Consider the following 17,684-nt stretch of genomic DNA (forward strand, 5'->3'; position numbering starts at 1 on the left):
TGTCTGTCTTGCATAGCAAACATCATAGAATCATAGAATGGTTTGGGATGGAAGATACTTTAAAGATCATCCAGTTTGAAACCTGTGCCGTGGGCAGGGATACCTTCCACCAGACCAGGTTGCTCAAAGCCCCATCCAACCTGGCCTTGAACACTTCCAGGGACAGGGCATCCACAGCTTCTCTGGGCAACCTGTGCCAGTGCCTCACTACCCTCACCGTGAAGAGTTTCTTCCTAATACCTAATCTAAATCCTCCCTTGACCAGTTTAAAACCATTGTCCCTTGTCCTATCACTGCATGCCCTTGTAGAACATCCCTCCCCAGCTTTCTTGTAGGCCTCTTCAGGTACTGGAAGGCTGCTCTAAGGTGTCCCTGGAGCCTTCTCTACTCCAGACTGAACAATGCCAACTCTCTTATCCTGTCCTCACAGGAGAGGTGCTCCAGCCCTTCGATCATCTTCGTGGCCTCCTCTGGACTCGCTCCGACAGGTCCATGTCCTTCTTGTGCTGAGGACCCCAGAGCTGAAGGCAGTACTGCAGGGGGGGTCTCACCAGAGTGGAGTAGAGGGGCAAGATCCCGTATCTTGACCTGCTGGCCACGCTGCTTTGGATGCAGCCCAGGATACAGTCTCAACCTTAGAGACTGTTTACAAGCTGTTCCAGAAAGTACATTTATATCTATATGATCTCCTTCCAGCTACTCTGGCAGCATAAAAAATTCCACCATAAAGATCTTCTGACTCTGATGGCCCTTAGATAACAGGAAAATCAGAGTCTCTCTTTCCTTTTGCATACTGAATACTAGTGTTGTTTATACTGATACTGTTTATCTTCTGTCTTCTGTGACTGGTCTACTGTTAATGACTTAAGTGTGTGCCAGATTTTAACCATTTTAGGGGGTGAATTTTCTCTCTTTGTCTCACTGTATTGTTGTTGGTTTTTGTTTTTTAATGGCTCTGGTCTTTTGAGAGTGGAACTTGTGCAAACTGAAGTTTAATCAATGTTAGTAGACTCAGTGGTACAGAGTAGAAAGTTGACTGTCTACAGTTTACCTCTTCTTCCTTCAAAACAAAGTTCACTGGTGAGTAGATGCAGGAATGTGTCCTAAGAGTTGCATGTGCTGATGACTTAGAGGACTGCAGCAAGAATACCAGTTGTCACTGCAGTGAGAGAGACTACACTGAGCAGTCTGTCTTGATGGAAGTGATTTCACTTTTGGGTAGGTGATTCAAATAAGCTGCGTTGAGCCTGCTAGCAAGGCACCTGGTGCTGTTGCCTTAAGACACATAGATGGTAGGGTCAAAGCACACAAGCATGGCACCAAGAAGGTAAATGCTCCTTAATTCTAGCCTTGTTCAGTCACTAACCCTGCTGTGTAACACTGGGCAAATCATGATGCTTCCTGTATGTGTCTCCTTACCTGTAAAATTGTAATAATTACATATGTTAGTCTGGTAGTCTACATTAATGTTGAAGACCAAGAATTGAGAGGGTTTTTGGGTGCTGTTTTTTTCTACGTCACACTTTAAAATGTTGAATGTTACATACTGCTTGCTACCATCTTTCCTCCCTCTCCTTCACCTCAAACAAACAAAACCAAACAAACAAACAACTAGGATAACTTGTATAAAAAATTGTTAATTCCATGCAATTCTTTGTATTCGCTAGCGTGGGGGTTTTTTGTTTCCCTTTATCTGTTTAGGGATTTAAATAGTTTGAAAGACCAGTCTAATGAAGTATAATCTTTACTGATTCGATGTGGGCTTTTCTAAGTGTCTTCCAGCTACCATACTTTCCAAGTTTTGTACACTATTAGTATTAAAGTTGCTGATCTCTGGTAACAGAGCTTGTCTCTTAATCCTTTTTTTAAATAACAGGGTTATGTTTGAAGCTTCCCAATGATAAGGAATCTGTTCAAACTCCCATGAACTTGTACAAATGTCACTTAAGAGTTCACTGATTTCTTTGCTTACTGCCTTCAAAACTTTGTGGATTTATGTTATACAAACTATGTTCATCTAACCTTTGCTGATAACCAGTTTGGCTGTTTGTTCAGCACATTGTTACCACTAGCACCCAAAAATAATTAATTTCAGGGATGGACTGATCTGAAGTATGTATGAAGGACCTGAAGGTCATTGACTTTAATGAGAATGGTGATGTTCACCACCTTTCATTATTAGGACCTTTTTAGAACAGTTTTACTTTTGCAAGGGGCTACATCTCCTTAATTCCTCTTTTTGTGTTCTTTTTGTCTTTCTGGGACACTTTATTTGCACAAACTTCCAACTTCCTATGAGAGGGGAGCGAGCTAGGTAGCCTTTTTAGAAGAATATTGTCTATTTTAATATTCAGGTACTTTTTTTTTTTTAAAAAAAAAAAAAAAACAACTTATTACTTGTGCTCAAATTCTCTGTAAATAAAATAAAAGCCTCTTAACCGGGAAAGCAGATACCTACATCTCGTCCACATAACCCTGAAAACTCTGCCCTACTACTGTAATAACCAGCATGTGCCTCTTACTGTGAATTATTTGATCACTTTCTGTATATCACTCTTGTGAGAATGTGAAGAGGAGGAATATTTTCATTTACAAACATGTCTGTAATTTTCTGATTTACTGCTTTCCTTTTCGCTATGCCTCATAATTTTCTGTTCATTCTGTGTTTTACTATTGTTCTGGGCTGAAGAGCTTGACTTTCATGTGTCTTTCTGTTTTCTGATTATAACTTTTCTGTGTATAATTAATTATTAACATGTGAAATTGCCCTAAATAGGTGTGATTATTCCTGTTTCGTACTTTCCTTCATCTTTGAGTCTTCCAGCACAGTCTGTTCTCCCTGCTTTGACTGCCTTTTTACAAATCCAGAGTACAAAATGTATTCACACGTCTTCACCTTCATGCTGTGTGTACTGCTGTAGCCAAACTAGGCTACAATTAAGAATCATAGTTTCTCTTCTGAATTTACTAACTTAATCATAGACCTCTAATGCTTTTGGCTTCCTTTTACTTTAACCATTTCCGTTAGTCTCGTTCTCCATTCCCTTCCCCGCTTCTATCTATTTACTGTTGGTATCTGTTCTTACATCTGTACTCCTTTGCCAAGCTATAAAATGCATCCTCTTACTGTTTTGGTTGAGCAGTTTGTTTAATGCTTTTTCTTGTGTGTGTTTCTACAGAAATGACCAGGTATGTTATAACTCTTGATTGGTTTTATTAATTAGTCATTACCATAAAATTCTGATATGTTGTTACTCATTTTTCTTTTCACTTTCCCTTTTGTATTGATACTTTTTTCCCCAATGTTTTTTGTATTCTAGGCACAACATAGGCTTTCCTATTGTAGAATGTTCCTCTGAAGGAGACTTTGTTCTTTCCAAACCACCAGACACGGGGGGACTAATCTCTTTTGGCACTGTAGCTGAACAGTTGGTGTATGAATTGGGCAATCCTCAGCGCTATCTTCTACCAGATGTCACATGTGACTTTTCCAAAGTTTCCATCACCGAAATTCCAGGTTAGTCCTCTTACATGTTAAGAGATCTATGTCAATGAAATGGGTTATCAAACTAAAGCAGTTACTTTATTTTTCCATGTTTTCTCTGCATATTTCTTGTTAAATCAGTTCCTTAGAGTGCGACACTATATTAAATTGATATTTTCAAGGACTTCTGCTAGAAATTTCTTTAGAAATTTTAACCATACTCTTATTTATCTTGCTGGATGACTAATTTAAATCTTTGATCACTACTCCTTTTGCTTTGCTTTTTAACTCATGCCTTGCACCTACCAAGTCTTTAAACTATGTATTCTGTGTGAGCAACACTGAGACATGTCCACTATGGTTGCAGTATTTTTTTAAACTACAGCTCTGTTTCTTTACTCAAAAAAAAGGTATGCTTTGTACAGGTTTTCTCATATGGCATTTCAAACGTTAGTAACAATGGAAAGCTGTGTCTTTCAAAGCACTACATGGTAGCATCAAAAATACTTTGCTTCAGTAATAAAAGTACTGTAAAATTGTACAGTGAACCTTCTGTTCATGCAACATAACCAAGTGGCAGTCTGATAAGGCCAGCTTGCTGCTCTTAGCCACTAGTCTTTTTCTTTTTTTTTTTTTTAAAAAAAAAAAAGAAACCCTAACCTTCCTATGAACTTTTAGCTTGCAAATGACCTGATATGACATGTTTGAACTTAAAATGAACTTTCACATGAACTTCCAGTTGCTCTCTTAGAAATATAACAGATGGAAAATGGGCAGATTTCTTAATTATTTTTAGTTTGAAGTGCTTTGACGTGTACACCAGTAAAAACAGGCAAGCTATCTATTTTTGCTGTTTACATTGCTGATTTTATTGTCCTGCTGGATTACTTGCAGTGTTTGAACTGAGAGGTGCTTCTGTTTTCTTTTTGGCAATGGATGCTATGCATTTTGTTTTGTGGAGGTTTTTCTTTGTATTACTCCTTCACATGGAACATGAAGCTCTTCCAGATCTTTACCATGACTGTAGGGGTATTGTTCTGTCTTGAGAGAGTTAAATTAACCTTATGTCAATTTTGCAGAGACAGCGATGATGTTATTTGAGTGACATGTACAATTTCTGCAAGTCACATTTACTTTTTCAGATATGTTCTGATCTGATCTCTTCAGAGTATTTGCGTAAAGCTTTGAACTGCTTCCTAAATATTTGCAAGCACAGGTTAGGTACAGGTGAGATACAGTATAATTCTGTCTGTCTGACGTGAGGTGTTGATCCCGCACTGCTAATTTTCAGGGAGTTGCGCCTATTGATTTTCTCCGGTTTCTTTTTGGCATTAATATTGCTAGTACTGAACATGGTAGTTTCCCTGAAACATACATTCATACTGTTCTGTTTCTGTTTATTGACAAGAAGGCTAAAGTGAAGATGCCCCTTCGCTTACTAAGCTATCAGCAAATAAGCTTTCACTGGTTTCTCATCTTTCTTGTTTTGTTTCTTTACCAAGTGAAGGACTGCAGTCCACTCCAGCCAGCTATAGTACACTGTATGCTCTGTCTGTGTGTGTGCAATAACTGGCTGTTAAGTGGAAAATAACTATTGGGTCTGAGGTCCTAAAGCTGCTTTCTGTATTATGTATTTTTTAAGTACATGAATAAATATTTCAAGCATTCTATTAAAAGGCTCATTGAAGTAATAAATTTAGTCACCCATTTGCTGTTTGTGTTTCTAAGGTAGGTAGGACTGTTTCATGAAAGGTTCCCTCCTCTGTGACAGTACAGCTATCAAAGATCTGCTTTTTGATTAAATGCATTTGATTAATATGTATCACAAAAGAATGTCTTTGAAATTACATTGAAGAAGTTTAAATATTGCTTTTTTTAACCATTATAGGTTTTGATGGTGGGGCAGTGAAAGTTCATGGAGCAAAAGGATCACCTCCTTCAACGTTTTATAAGGTATTATATCTTTCTGTGGAGTGTAAGGTATTTTTGATTTACAAAAGTTTATATTTTGGAGAAAATACTAAGTATTTTCTGCCAAAACCTGTTACCACTTTAAAATCCTCATCCTCCCTGCCCTGAGAGTAAAAGAAAGAGGGGGAAAGAGAAAAAAAGACAAACCTTATTTGATACGTAAAAACATGCTAATTTGTGTGACAGGCTAATCCACAAACCTCCAGAGAAGGCTGGGATGGTTCTTTTATAGTAAGAATAATAATTTTAAAACATCTTAGCCCACTAACACCTTTACACTCATGGATTTTTATACTGGTGTTAACTTTGTTCTATTTCATTGTGAAATTTATCTGCCAAGTAGCTTTCAAAAGGTAAGTAATGAGTTAGTTGCTCTCTTGACAGATGTAGTTAAGAAGATGCTGATAGTCTCCTGAAATATTCTGTTGGAAGAATCCTGTGCTTCTAGTAAAATTGTGAAGTTTTGTGTTTGTTACTGTAGTCTTCTAGCGGTCTCCATTCGCTGAGTGGCTGCTATGATAAACACAGTTCTGGTGAAGTACCAGTAGGGCCGGATCCTTTTCTTGCTAAAACTAGTTGCAAAACTGACTTTTACAGAAGCAAGGTTGAGATCAGAAGTTAACTGCTTAGCACAGCCATATGAGTTAACCTAAGCAGGGAATTGTGCAAATATTTCTGTTTATATTATATAATGTATGTGTGAGCATAGTTTTTCTTTGAAACTTTTTAACTGCATTTTAGAAATATTTCTGACACTTCTAAAACCAGTTTTATGTAAGTTAGAGTTCTAGTTTTTAAAAGACACAGTATTTCAAAGATAAATTATAGTATCACCGAAGCAGGTTTGGTTTTGGTGAGCTGTAAAGTCAGAATAGAAGTGCTCTCTAAAGGCTCCATAATTGAAGCATACCAACAAAGCATTTTTAGAATCAAGTAGTATATTAATTTTAATTATTAGTTGAAGAGTTCTGGTTACATAATGCTGGAACAACAAATTTCCTTTCTCTGAGTGATCTGTGTCTGCATTATCTGCATCTGGGAATAACTGTGTCTTTTTAATCTGAAAATACGTTTTTGTTGTGTTTGAAACAACAAGAAAAGTGTCTTAAAATATAAATTATGAACACACTTCTAAAAGATGCTTAGTTTTAAAAATCAGGCTTACAGTGTCATTGTGTAACTGATGGAGAAGTCAATTTAGAAGTAAGTCCTAAAAATTACATAGAATGAAGAGTATACGTTTGTACAAAACATCAAATTCCATCAGTCAAATGATAGCTATGCTAATGCTTTTGTTATTCATGTAGCAAATAGTGGAATTTGGTATGGGCAAATACACAAGGCAGTGAATGTATGAAGTGGGAAATGCTCTTTCTTCCTTGGTCTGAGTGAGCAGTTTGAAGCAGAATATGTTTTGCTGCTTCTCAGCAACTTTCGGCAACTGTTCTGTTCCGCAGCCTTGTTCTCCTGCAGTTTTTGTTCTTGACTTTACATTTCCGTGCTTCTGTACATCTAAAGGAAATAACTGAGATTTGAGATATTGAGTTGATGAACCATGAAATGGAATAAACACAACAGAGTGACAGTTTGGATTTTACATAGCAGTAAAATAAAAACAAGTTTTAATTTGTTTCTTATTATTATGTCTTAAGTAGGACATCTGAAATGTGCCTGTATAGGAATGTTTTTTAACATAGTTCACACTGTTTAATATACAAAGCATAATGATATTCTAAAATACGTAAGATAGACTTACTGTGAAATATTTCTGTTTTTTGAAACTGGTTAACTGGCACTCAGTGGTAATGGACATATGCTTTGCACACCTGCTTTAGAAGTAATTTTTAGGAAATGAACTTAATATGTTCAGCTTGGATAGGAAGTGACTGAATGGGCATTACAACAAGCTAGAAACATTTTCAAGATGTGTTACATCTTTTAGTAACTTTACAGTAAGTGTAGGGGAAAATTATTTAATTGCTGCATTAAAGGTGAAGTGTAGTTAGTAAAACAATGGTAAGAGAAAGTGAGATGTAAGGTAAACTTCAGGGAAAATAATGAGAAATATGTTAACCTGTGAAATAGCTTCTCAAAAGAAATAGCTGAAACATGTTTTTTGAGACATTGAAAAGTAGACTGGATAAAGTGTTTGAAAATTTACTGTAGGAAAAACATTGCTGGCTGTAGAGAGTTAATGCTGAATGTCTTACCAGCTTCTTCAATTTCTGTTTTTGTTTTTCTATTGGGTAACAAATGTTGAAAATGCTCATGACACTTACTTTGAATATATTTATTGAAGCTTTTCTACCATTTGTGGTCATGCGTTATTTTCACGGTGATGCATTACTTTCACTGTATTGGAGCTCTGTTGAGCAGCTATAGCACTGTAAAATGCTTGATAGTTAAATGTTTGCAATGTATAGCAAGTTCTTTTGTGTGCGCATGTGTGTATGTGATATTTTTCCACATTTACTTTAATACTTCTTGGAAACTTATGTCTGATCCATTTCACTGTGATAGATTATTCAGCTTTTCAACATCAGAGTGTATCCTCTGTACCGAAATAGGTTAAGTACAGGAGAATTTAAGGATGACAATGAGAAGCAATTCAGAGTTTCACAGTTTTGCAGATTTGAATCTTCCTGCAATAGAATTTTGAATTATAAATAATAGAGTACATTTTTGTGGTGACGATGATAGTTTCTTGCTATTCTGCTTCTGCTTAATGTACGGATAAATGATTGTCAGAGAGCATTTATAGCGTATCAGTACTGAATCCCATGTAATTACATAATCCCTTTTTCGTTAGGTAAATGCCACTTACCTTGATGGCTTTAGAGCTACTGCTGTCTGTCCAGTGGGAGGTCCAAAGGCAGTACAAAAAGGAAAACGCACTGCGGAAGGTATTCTGCAAAGGTTAGTATTTGAGTTTTGGAAGGGGTTTTGGCTTTTTCTTTTTGGAGATGATGAAAATAGAACAGTGACATACGATGGCAACCATATTGACCTTGTAAGAACCCTAGAAGAGTATAACCTTCTAATTGGGAGGACATTTCAAGACTTAAGTAGACTGTGTAGGAAACCAGTTTTCAACATATAACTACGCCTCAGCTATGTTTGATGGAGCGAGAAAGGTCTCAAATGTTGTTGAAAATAAATGGCTGGATAGTGGAGAAAAACTCAAATTAATGGAGAAAAGCTGTGATTCAGATTAGAATTTATTAGATGCCAGAGAGAAACCCATGTGAAACTAGTTTTCACTGATTTTCACAGAACTTCTTTTTATCAAAAATCTTGGTGCTATGAAATGTAGGCAGTTTACCAAGTTTGTGTTTTAAACAAAATTATCTTATTATCTTAGTACCTTGTAAAATGTGACTAATAATTTTGTTTGCTAGAACAATTTTACAGTTGTAAGACAGACTGATAAACCTTTAGTCATATTGTCATGCCTGTATATTTGGGCGAGGAGGGATTCCTCTGAAATATAATTCTGTATCCTCCTGGAAGTCTCTCAGCATTTACTCCAATAGCCCCAACCTTTCTAGTTACAAATCTATCTCTTTGTGCCATGTTTTATATAGAACTTCCCCCCATCCTATTATAGACCCATGCAGCAAGTACACTAGGATAGACCTCTGTCAGAAATGCAAGGTTTGTGGTGGACTTAGAGTGACTTACTGCTCGTGTGGCCATCTGCAGCACTGTGATGAAGGAGGAGCTGTGTGACTTCCCTCAAGAGACGTAGCAGATGAGAGTGGGCTGATACAGGATGTGTAATTAAGCTATGGAATCCCTTTCTTCAGTGGTGCGAATGCTAAAAGTGTATGTGTCCAAGAGCTACTGAGAAAATCAATGAAGAAAAAACCCTTCAAGAGTTGTTAAATACAAAGACTCAGGGACTTGGAAGTCTCTGAAAAGCAGTCTTTGTGGAAGCTAGGTGATTATTTTTGGGGAAAAAAAAAATGGTATATTTTCCCTTTCATGTTTGCTCTTGGACATTATTTCAGACTGGACTACATGAATCTTTTTTCTGATTGAAACAGCTTGTGGTGATGCTCCCTCTGTGACCACTAGAAAATTAATTCAGCCTGCTTACTGTGCTGTCCTCAGTAATCCTCATAAGAGGGCTGATGGGAGATAGCCAAAGGCTGGTTAACTGGCTTGATGAGTGGCCTCTAGCCCATGAGACATGCCTGGAGCAGCTAGCTGTGCCTTTTTCTGTGCATTAAAAATCACAGTATACAGTGTTGCTCATCAATACATTCTCCATCTCAAACACAGTCTTAAACAGCTTAATGTGTGGAGTCGTTTCTTCAGCATGTTCAAAAATTTGTGTATGCCAGCCCAGATATGGAATAAGAGTTAAGCTATTCTGATCACTGTCAGAGAATGCTCTACCAGCATCTATATCTCTTTAGGAAGCCCTGACTTCAGTCTTTTGCAACAGGAATTGGTGGAGAGAATGTCATCAGGATGTGATCTTTCAGCTAGCCAGCTTCCAGTCCGTTCTAGGTTAAATTCTGCCCAGTAGTCTAATGGCAACAAGTACAGAATAAGGTCACGAATTTAAGGTGCTTCAATTATACAGGTCAAATTAGTTGGCAGCCTAAGACATTAAGTGGCTTTGGCATCTTGTAATACAGCTTTTTTCACTTCTTTCTTGCATGCCTCTCCTTTATTTGTTTATTCATTTTTGAAAGCAGGAGAGATTTGGCAGTATGTGTGTGAAGAAGTCTCTTTGGAATAGTCTTTGGTGTCCTTTTATTTTACATGGTTCTGTGTTGCATTACCAAGACACATGAAAGGGTTAAAAATTACCCACAGAATGTATTTTGAGCTCTGGTATCTCTAATGGTAATGTTTGAAGACAAATAACGTAAAATTACTTACTACAGATACAGTTTGCAAATTTAAGTACCTTAAATCAAGTATCTGTCTTTCTGTGGTCATCAAAATAAAGATGGCCTCATTTGTGGTACGTGGACCACCTTCATCTCTGTACAACAATTAGAAAATTACATTTTGTATTAAGTCTTGTACACTGCTTCATTTTTCAGGTACCATGCTAATATTTACAACAATGATGAAATATTAAGTGACTTCAAAATGTTCCACTGATGCAAAATGTTTTTCTCATCCTAACATAATTCCATTGTTTCAACTAATAAAATCTCTTATACAGCTAGAAGGGTGCCAGACCAAGATTATTGGGAAAACAGTTTAGGTGCTTCAGAATTTAACTTATTTTTCCAATCTGAAACATGTTATTAAGTTGGACTAATTTTAATGGTTGGATTCTTCTGAAACTTTTTTCTAACCTTTTTTTACTGTGATTTGTTTGTTTTGTTTTTTGGACTTTATATGATTATTTTTTTAAAACTATAGCAGTCATTTTCAGTTTTAATGCTTGAGAGTTGGGCTGTTTTTTTCTAAGAGTTGTTGCGAACAGTCTATTTAATACAAATTTAATATTTGTCAAAAACCTATATTAATTCCTGGCTCTCTTAAAGCAGTGTGTGTTTTCATGGTGTATAAAAAGAAGGTAATGTTCACCCCCATTATTAATCATGATTGGACAGACTTGGCACTCTTGACACAATGTGCTTTTGGTGGAAATATCCTTATAGAAAGAGTTTGAGGGATTTCAGTGCCAGACTGGAAAGGCATGAGTGATGAAGAAATGTTCTCTTTAGAAACTACTTCAACTTTTTGGCATTTCAGTCATATGTTCATTAATCCCAAATAAATACCTTTAAGATTTGAATAAAAGTTCCTTCTTCAGTTTGATTTTTTTCTTCCTTGGTGCCTGTGATGTATTGAGGTAGTTCCATGTATTTATTGGTAGTTCATAATGCCTTATAGCAGAAACAGAGTTAAGATCTGAATTACCAGTATGAAAACCAGGAAGACTGCATATACTGTAATTACATATCAAGCTGTCTTTGCTTTAAAGATAAAAGTAAGAACTGAAATCCATTTATTTGTATTTCCCTGTCATCTTTCATATAATTTGAATAAACAAAAGGCTTAGTTTGAAACCCAGGGTTAAATTCAGAGGCAGAACTTCCTTGTCAGTGATCACTTGATTTGTAGTATTCAGATATATTTGTTTAGTGTAAAGTATTCATAGTCCAGTTTACATGACAGAGCTAACTCCTGTGGACCACACAGGGCTAATTCAGATAATCATTTTGAGGCAGTTTACTAATTAAAAAAAAATCATTTGTTGCAGGACTCGTCTTATTTTCAGTCAGCTTGGGTATGAAGATTACAGTGCAGTTAACATACAGGTTTTAGGGTCTGAAGATACATATGGACCTCATGCTAGAAGGAGTATAGATGGTGTAAGTATTCAGTGGAGTGTTCTTAAACTTTTACTGACCTCTTTTAATCTCTCCATATTGTTATCTTTTCCACAACTTTAAAGGAAGTCACTATCATCTTGGGAATTTCACCCCATCATCTCACAAAGAATTCAGTATCACTACTTAGCGTACAAAATTAACACTGACAAGGTCTTTGCAGTACTGGGTCTTCCAGAAGCACTGATATGAAGTCTTACAAAAATGTTGTCGTAGTCTGTTCTAATGTTATTCATCTAAAGAAATATCTTATAAAGGTTACTATGACGTAGACTTAGACTGCATTAGATGTAACTCTAAAAGACCACATTATAAAGATTGCAGAGTCAGGAAATAGCAGAATTATTCTTGCCTGTGCAACTTTAAAACTGTCTGTGAGTACTATTTGTGAAACAATCTTCAACTATATAATTCTGCATCGTATCTTGTGACTTAATAAATTAATGTGTAAGAATATGAATGATGGCCATAGCCACTGCAGCTGTGATATCCATGGTCTGTTTTCCTAATCTAGAATAGGAAAGTCTTTTTTTTTTAAAGGAAAAAGGCTGTAAATCTTGTCCTCACTTACATGCACTTTAAATATTTACACAGTTTAGTTTGTTCCAAAACAGTAGCATTTAATTCTTCTTTGTCAGTGGCAGTCTTGCAAAACTCTTAAGGTACACGTGGCAAAACTTGACTCTGAGTTCGATCTTAGGAGTGCCAGCACTTGAAATAGCTGACAATTTGTATGTATAGGGAACAAGAACATGATGTGGAGAAAGACAGTGAACTTCTTACTATGGAAATAAGTGTTCTTAGGAATTTGGCAAGTTTTATCTGCCGCTGTTCATTTTAGTGCTTGAGCTTCAATTTCATTCTGCACAGCAGCAAGACTTGCTTCCTGAGGAACGAGCTTTGTAATGTGGTCTTTTTCCTTGTAGGACCATAAACCCTTCAATGTTAAGTGTGTTACTGAGACAGCAGAAGCAAAATTTTGAAACATAGCAACAGGTATTCTAGATGTTGAACTTGCCTGTGTTCTGTTTGTACCACCTTCTTATGATTATGCATTGTAATACATTCTTTAATTAAATTGTTACATAGAAAGTTTTGTGTCTTGTATAGAGTGAATAATGATTTGAAAAAGAGCAGTTTCTCCTTCCTTGCTGTTCAGTTTGCTTACAGTACATTAAATAAATTTTCCAAATGAAACTCAGTATTTGTCGTGTTTTCCGTATTTCCAGCCTCAACTCCCAGGTCTTATGTTACAACTAAATAGAGCGTTATCTCCACTGTATGTGCTTCCCATACCTGTCTGAAGTAGGACATGAGAGCTAAGGCTGAAATACAGGAAATCATTCTATTGCCTTCCCCCTTCACCTGGTTCCTCCAGCAGTTTAGAAGCAGCTAACCAGAGTGAGTTTTCATCTGGGGAGCAGCCCTAGTAGCTTGAGGAAAAAGGGGTAGGGAGTGGGGTTTGCTTTTCCATTTAAAATACAAAGCCATAGAATCCTAAGGAAAACATCTGCCTTTTGGGGCTTCAGGTAGGAATAATGTCATCTCTTAAACCCTCTTCTCTACCCTGTCTTTCCATACAAAATTAGACACAGTTATTAGGGTTGCAAATAAGTGCTCAAAACCAGAGTCATGTTATGTTAGGCAGTATATTAACACAGAAGGAAAACCGTTCCTGTTTTGAAGATTGTACCATCTAAATTTAAGGAGGAGAAGCAAATATGTGTATGAATACCAAAAGAGGGTAAGTTGAACAATAATTGGAGCTCAGTGAAGATGTCTGGAGTGGCTGTACTAATTCTCACACGGGCCTGTCAAACTGGGTGCAAAGATTTGCCTTTGCAACGGTGAAATCACTGTGTATCCCAGGCTTATGTGGACCTTGTATAATGTGGTCTGAGCTGCTATGTGGAGTATTGACTGTTCTGACAACACAGAGTATCCTTGAGAAACCAAGAAATGCTCCCCTTCTTTCCTTTCTCAGTCTTCCCCGCCTGGTTACATGGTTGTTGCTTGCCACTCGGGTAGCTTGCTTTGTCAGCAGCAGCCCAGCATGAGCGAGAAAGGGACCTGAATCAGCATTGAGTAACCCTATTGGTGTTTAATTTTTAATATCTCCTGCTCTGTGGTTTTCTGTCAGGGAGGAAGAAGGGGTTATGGCAGTATCACAGTGTCAGTGAGTTCATGGTTTAGAAATACTGGGTGTTTCGTATGAAAGGTACCTATTAATAGTACATCAAGCATTAGAGTTTGCTGTATAAAAACTGTACATGCTGTGTCTGTTAGTTTTCTACTAACCCTTTGTTAACCAATTTATAACACATTGTTAAGACTTGATGAAGTATAACTTTGTTTTGCTATTTTTTGTTGTAATTAGGTACTGTAAGATAAATGACTTTAAAATAGTCTGTATATCCAGTTTTAATACTGGATTCACCCACTCAGAACAGGATTCAGCTTTATTATTTTCATAGACCATTGTATCTTGCATCTGTGGGCAAGGAAGTAAACCTAGAACTTAAATGGAATGTTGAAGACATGATACGGTTTAGAACCAGGAAGCAGATGTGAATGCATAAGTATGTTTTCTGCAAGAGTATTTCCTATTAATTATTATTTGTAGTAATCTAATGAATCTCATGGTAGCTTTGGGAACACTGAATGTTAAAAAAAAAAAAAAAAGCGTTTGTTGAGTTTGTGGCATGACTGCATATTTTCTGTGTAGTGACAATTTTTTTACAATGACCTAGTGAAACCAGTTGGAAAATGATTGGTTTCTTATTTGTATTATCTTGATCAGGACATCTCTTTCTGTATTCATAGAAGGAAATTTCGATCCTTTCAGTGATACATGATCTGCTGGAATAGTATAACCTCTCCTAGCTTGGCTCTGCTAAACTTTTACTTTAGGGTTTGCCTACATGAATATCAAGATAAACTAATAAAAATGTGAATCAAGTTTTCAGGATTTCCTACATGATAGTATCATGGCAGGTATTTTCCAAGCTGGGAGGTTGGAGGCTGATAAAAGAACTGTGTGTGTGTCTCCCTGTGAGTATTTTTACATAGGGGTACTTAAGATAAGATGAAAGTAATTATATTTATTGTTACCGTACCTCAGAGTACCTCTGTGTGGATATGCCACCAGAACAGGAAGTAGAGAAAAATCATCCTTCCACTTCATTAATATATAGGATTTAGGTTTAAACATACTAAAACAAAAGGCCCTTCATTAGTGATTTTTAGCTGATCACTGGCTATAAAGTCAGGAAGTTTTCTCCCTTGTTATAAGCTGGCATAAGTGAGCTTGTTCGTGTTGGGGTTTTGTTGTGTATTTGAGTTGGAACAGAGGATTTAGTAGTCTGTTAACATAACGGTCTCTTTGGGATACTCTTGCAATAGCCAGAATGCTTGGTGCAGCATATTACAGTATTTATTATAAACACCATTTCAGCAGCTGCTGCTAGGAAATACATCCATGTTCCTAAATTGCTGAAGTTACTTAAATTCCTGAAATTGACTGGAGATTTTTGAATGCTGACATGTTCAACAGTATTGCTTTGGGGAAAAATGTACTGTGTACACACAGGAAAATGATACTAATGTACAAGATACCAGTGTTTCAAAAACTAACATTAAATTTGCTGGTTTATGTAAGGCTTTTAAAGAATGCAGCTTTACAGAAATGTGGGCAATAAGTAGGACTAGAGTTAGGAGATGTTTTAAAAAACATGCAGTTTAGGAGTTCAGATCCAGCATGTAGTTCCTCAGGTTATTTTGAAGAGGAAAACTTTTTTGAGATTTTGTTTGAGTTTTTGGGTTTTGTTTTGTTTAAAATGTTTAGTCCAGCCTTAAAATTTGAGGGGACAGAAAGTTTGTTTTGTTATGATACGGTTAAATTTACTAGAATTCTCATAAGCAAATTTATACTTTGTTAGCCATAAGTGTCTGGCATTTTTCACTGCCAGCCATGTAAATTGACAATTGCTTCAAGTATAAAATAAAGAAGATAATGAAACATTAACAGAAAATGACAGTGATGCTGGATGAAAAGTCACTGAATTAAAATGATAGTTTGTAGCAGTGAGCATTAAACATTTCCATTAGCTTTAACTCATATACTGAGCTACAGTTATTTTTCAATTTGGTAAATTTAGATGATGTTCTGCATCTTGGCCAATCTAATTTCTACTTTTTTGAAGCAGGGTCCTCGGGAAGCTGTTATTTGGCTTGCTGTACACCATAAGCAAAAAGAAGCTGTAGAAATCTTCTCCAGAGAGATTGCACCAGCTGGAACTGGCATGGGTAAATATTCACATCATCTTATAAGAATTTTAAAGTTACTTTTTTTTTTCTGAGCATGACTAGCACCTGAAGATTTACTTGTGTTCATTTCATTGCACTGTGCATAGTGAAATCATAATATTTTTTTAAAGGTATATATGTTTGGTGTAGAAATTGCTCCTGCAGACATTAGCAAAATGATAAAATGAAGTTCTGGAAGTCTACCATTTTGTTCCTTTGAGACTCTATCCTTCCATTGTTGCTACTGTCCCTTCCTGCCTCTTTTCCTCATTTGTCTTTGTTTTCCTACCCATGGTTACACAGATGCGCAACAGTGTCTTATTCTGTTTTACTGTGTTATTAAAACTCAGTAATGCTATTAGATTTCAATGGCAGTCAACATTACGAATGTTATTCAGCTGCAAAAGTTTATTGCAGTATCCAGCTGTAACATTGCAGGTTGTGAAGAGCTGTGCAGTATGAGGGTTTTGAGGAGTCTCTTCAGCTTTTAGTTATCTGATATTACTGCAAAGGATTTTTGTAGATGCTAGTGTACTTCTGACCTACTTAATGTGTAGCTGCTTGTGTAGGTAATTACAACTTTCAGATAGAATTCAAAACTTTTTAGTACGATACTGCAGTGAGAATGCTAACGACTTGCATCTAATTCTTTATTCATAGTGTATATTAACTACCCAACTTAAATTCTGATCCTGCACTATCAAGTCTAACCTCAAATTAATCCGTCTTTAACATTTGATTTTGTATGAATTTGTGGTGTACTGCAACTATTGCAAGATTTATTTTTTAATTGACTTGTGAGGTAAAGTCAAACTACTGGGATTTAATTATACCATCTTACTTTTGAGCGTACATTTTAAGTACTTGCATAAGGGTCACCTAGTGTTAAATGATCTATGCTTCTATTGTTTACCAAATGTTTGTTAAAAAAAAACAATCCTTCACATTTGTTCTTTGTAAGTGTCATTGGACTCACTTGACTTTCTGGGAGGACTTACTATTTGACTATTTTGAGCAAACTCTTTTTTTTTTTTTCTGTCCCCCCTCCCCCCCTTTCTGTTCTCCTCCCGAGTCACTTAAGTGTCACCACTGTATCCATCTCCATTGTAAGAAGCACATTCATATGTTGTGAGTTGCTGCTTACATTATGTTTACTCATCCCACTCTTATTCTCCATTTAAAATTTGGACAGCTTATTTTGAGGAATAGAGCTCAGATGTTTTATAATGGCTTCTATGTATCTTATAGAATAATATATTGAGGATTTACATCGATCTTCAAAGTTAAATTACATGAGCTTAACCTGAATCTCTCAACTTCCATGGCAAATCTAGAATCCTGATTAATGGAGGAGTAGGTGGGTGTTGCCTTGCAGTTAAGGAACTAATAAACATTTTATTTTCAATGGGTTCAAAACTGTATGGAAGTATGCACATTCTGTGTTGTAGTCTTTACAGTGGTAGCAGAGATATAGTCAATGCAGGGTGGGGTGGTTTTTTTAAGTTGTGTTTATAGCAGCATGGTCAGTGTGTGGTCATCCTTTTTTTTCCCCTCTTTTT

The 17,684-nt window shown here is 36.4% G+C and overlaps 1 protein-coding gene across 1 annotated transcript in view; it reads left to right on the forward strand.

Moving 5' to 3' along the window:
* Positions 1 to 3,181: 3,181 nt before the first annotated feature.
* Positions 3,182 to 17,684, forward strand: part of LOC104160234 — a 37,795-nt gene continuing 23,292 nt past the window's right edge. Inside the window, exons 1-4 of the mRNA XM_009698321.1 lie at positions 3,182 to 3,189; positions 3,321 to 3,517; positions 5,373 to 5,437; positions 8,265 to 8,371. Of these exons, the coding sequence (XP_009696623.1) occupies positions 3,182 to 3,189; positions 3,321 to 3,517; positions 5,373 to 5,437; positions 8,265 to 8,371 (377 nt within the window). The remainder of the gene's footprint in view (positions 3,190 to 3,320; positions 3,518 to 5,372; positions 5,438 to 8,264; positions 8,372 to 17,684) is intronic.

The sequence above is a fragment of the Cariama cristata genome, unplaced genomic scaffold (genome assembly GCF_000690535.1).
Source record: "Cariama cristata isolate BGI_N322 unplaced genomic scaffold, ASM69053v1 scaffold21624, whole genome shotgun sequence".
Classification (NCBI taxonomy): domain Eukaryota; kingdom Metazoa; phylum Chordata; class Aves; order Cariamiformes; family Cariamidae; genus Cariama; species Cariama cristata.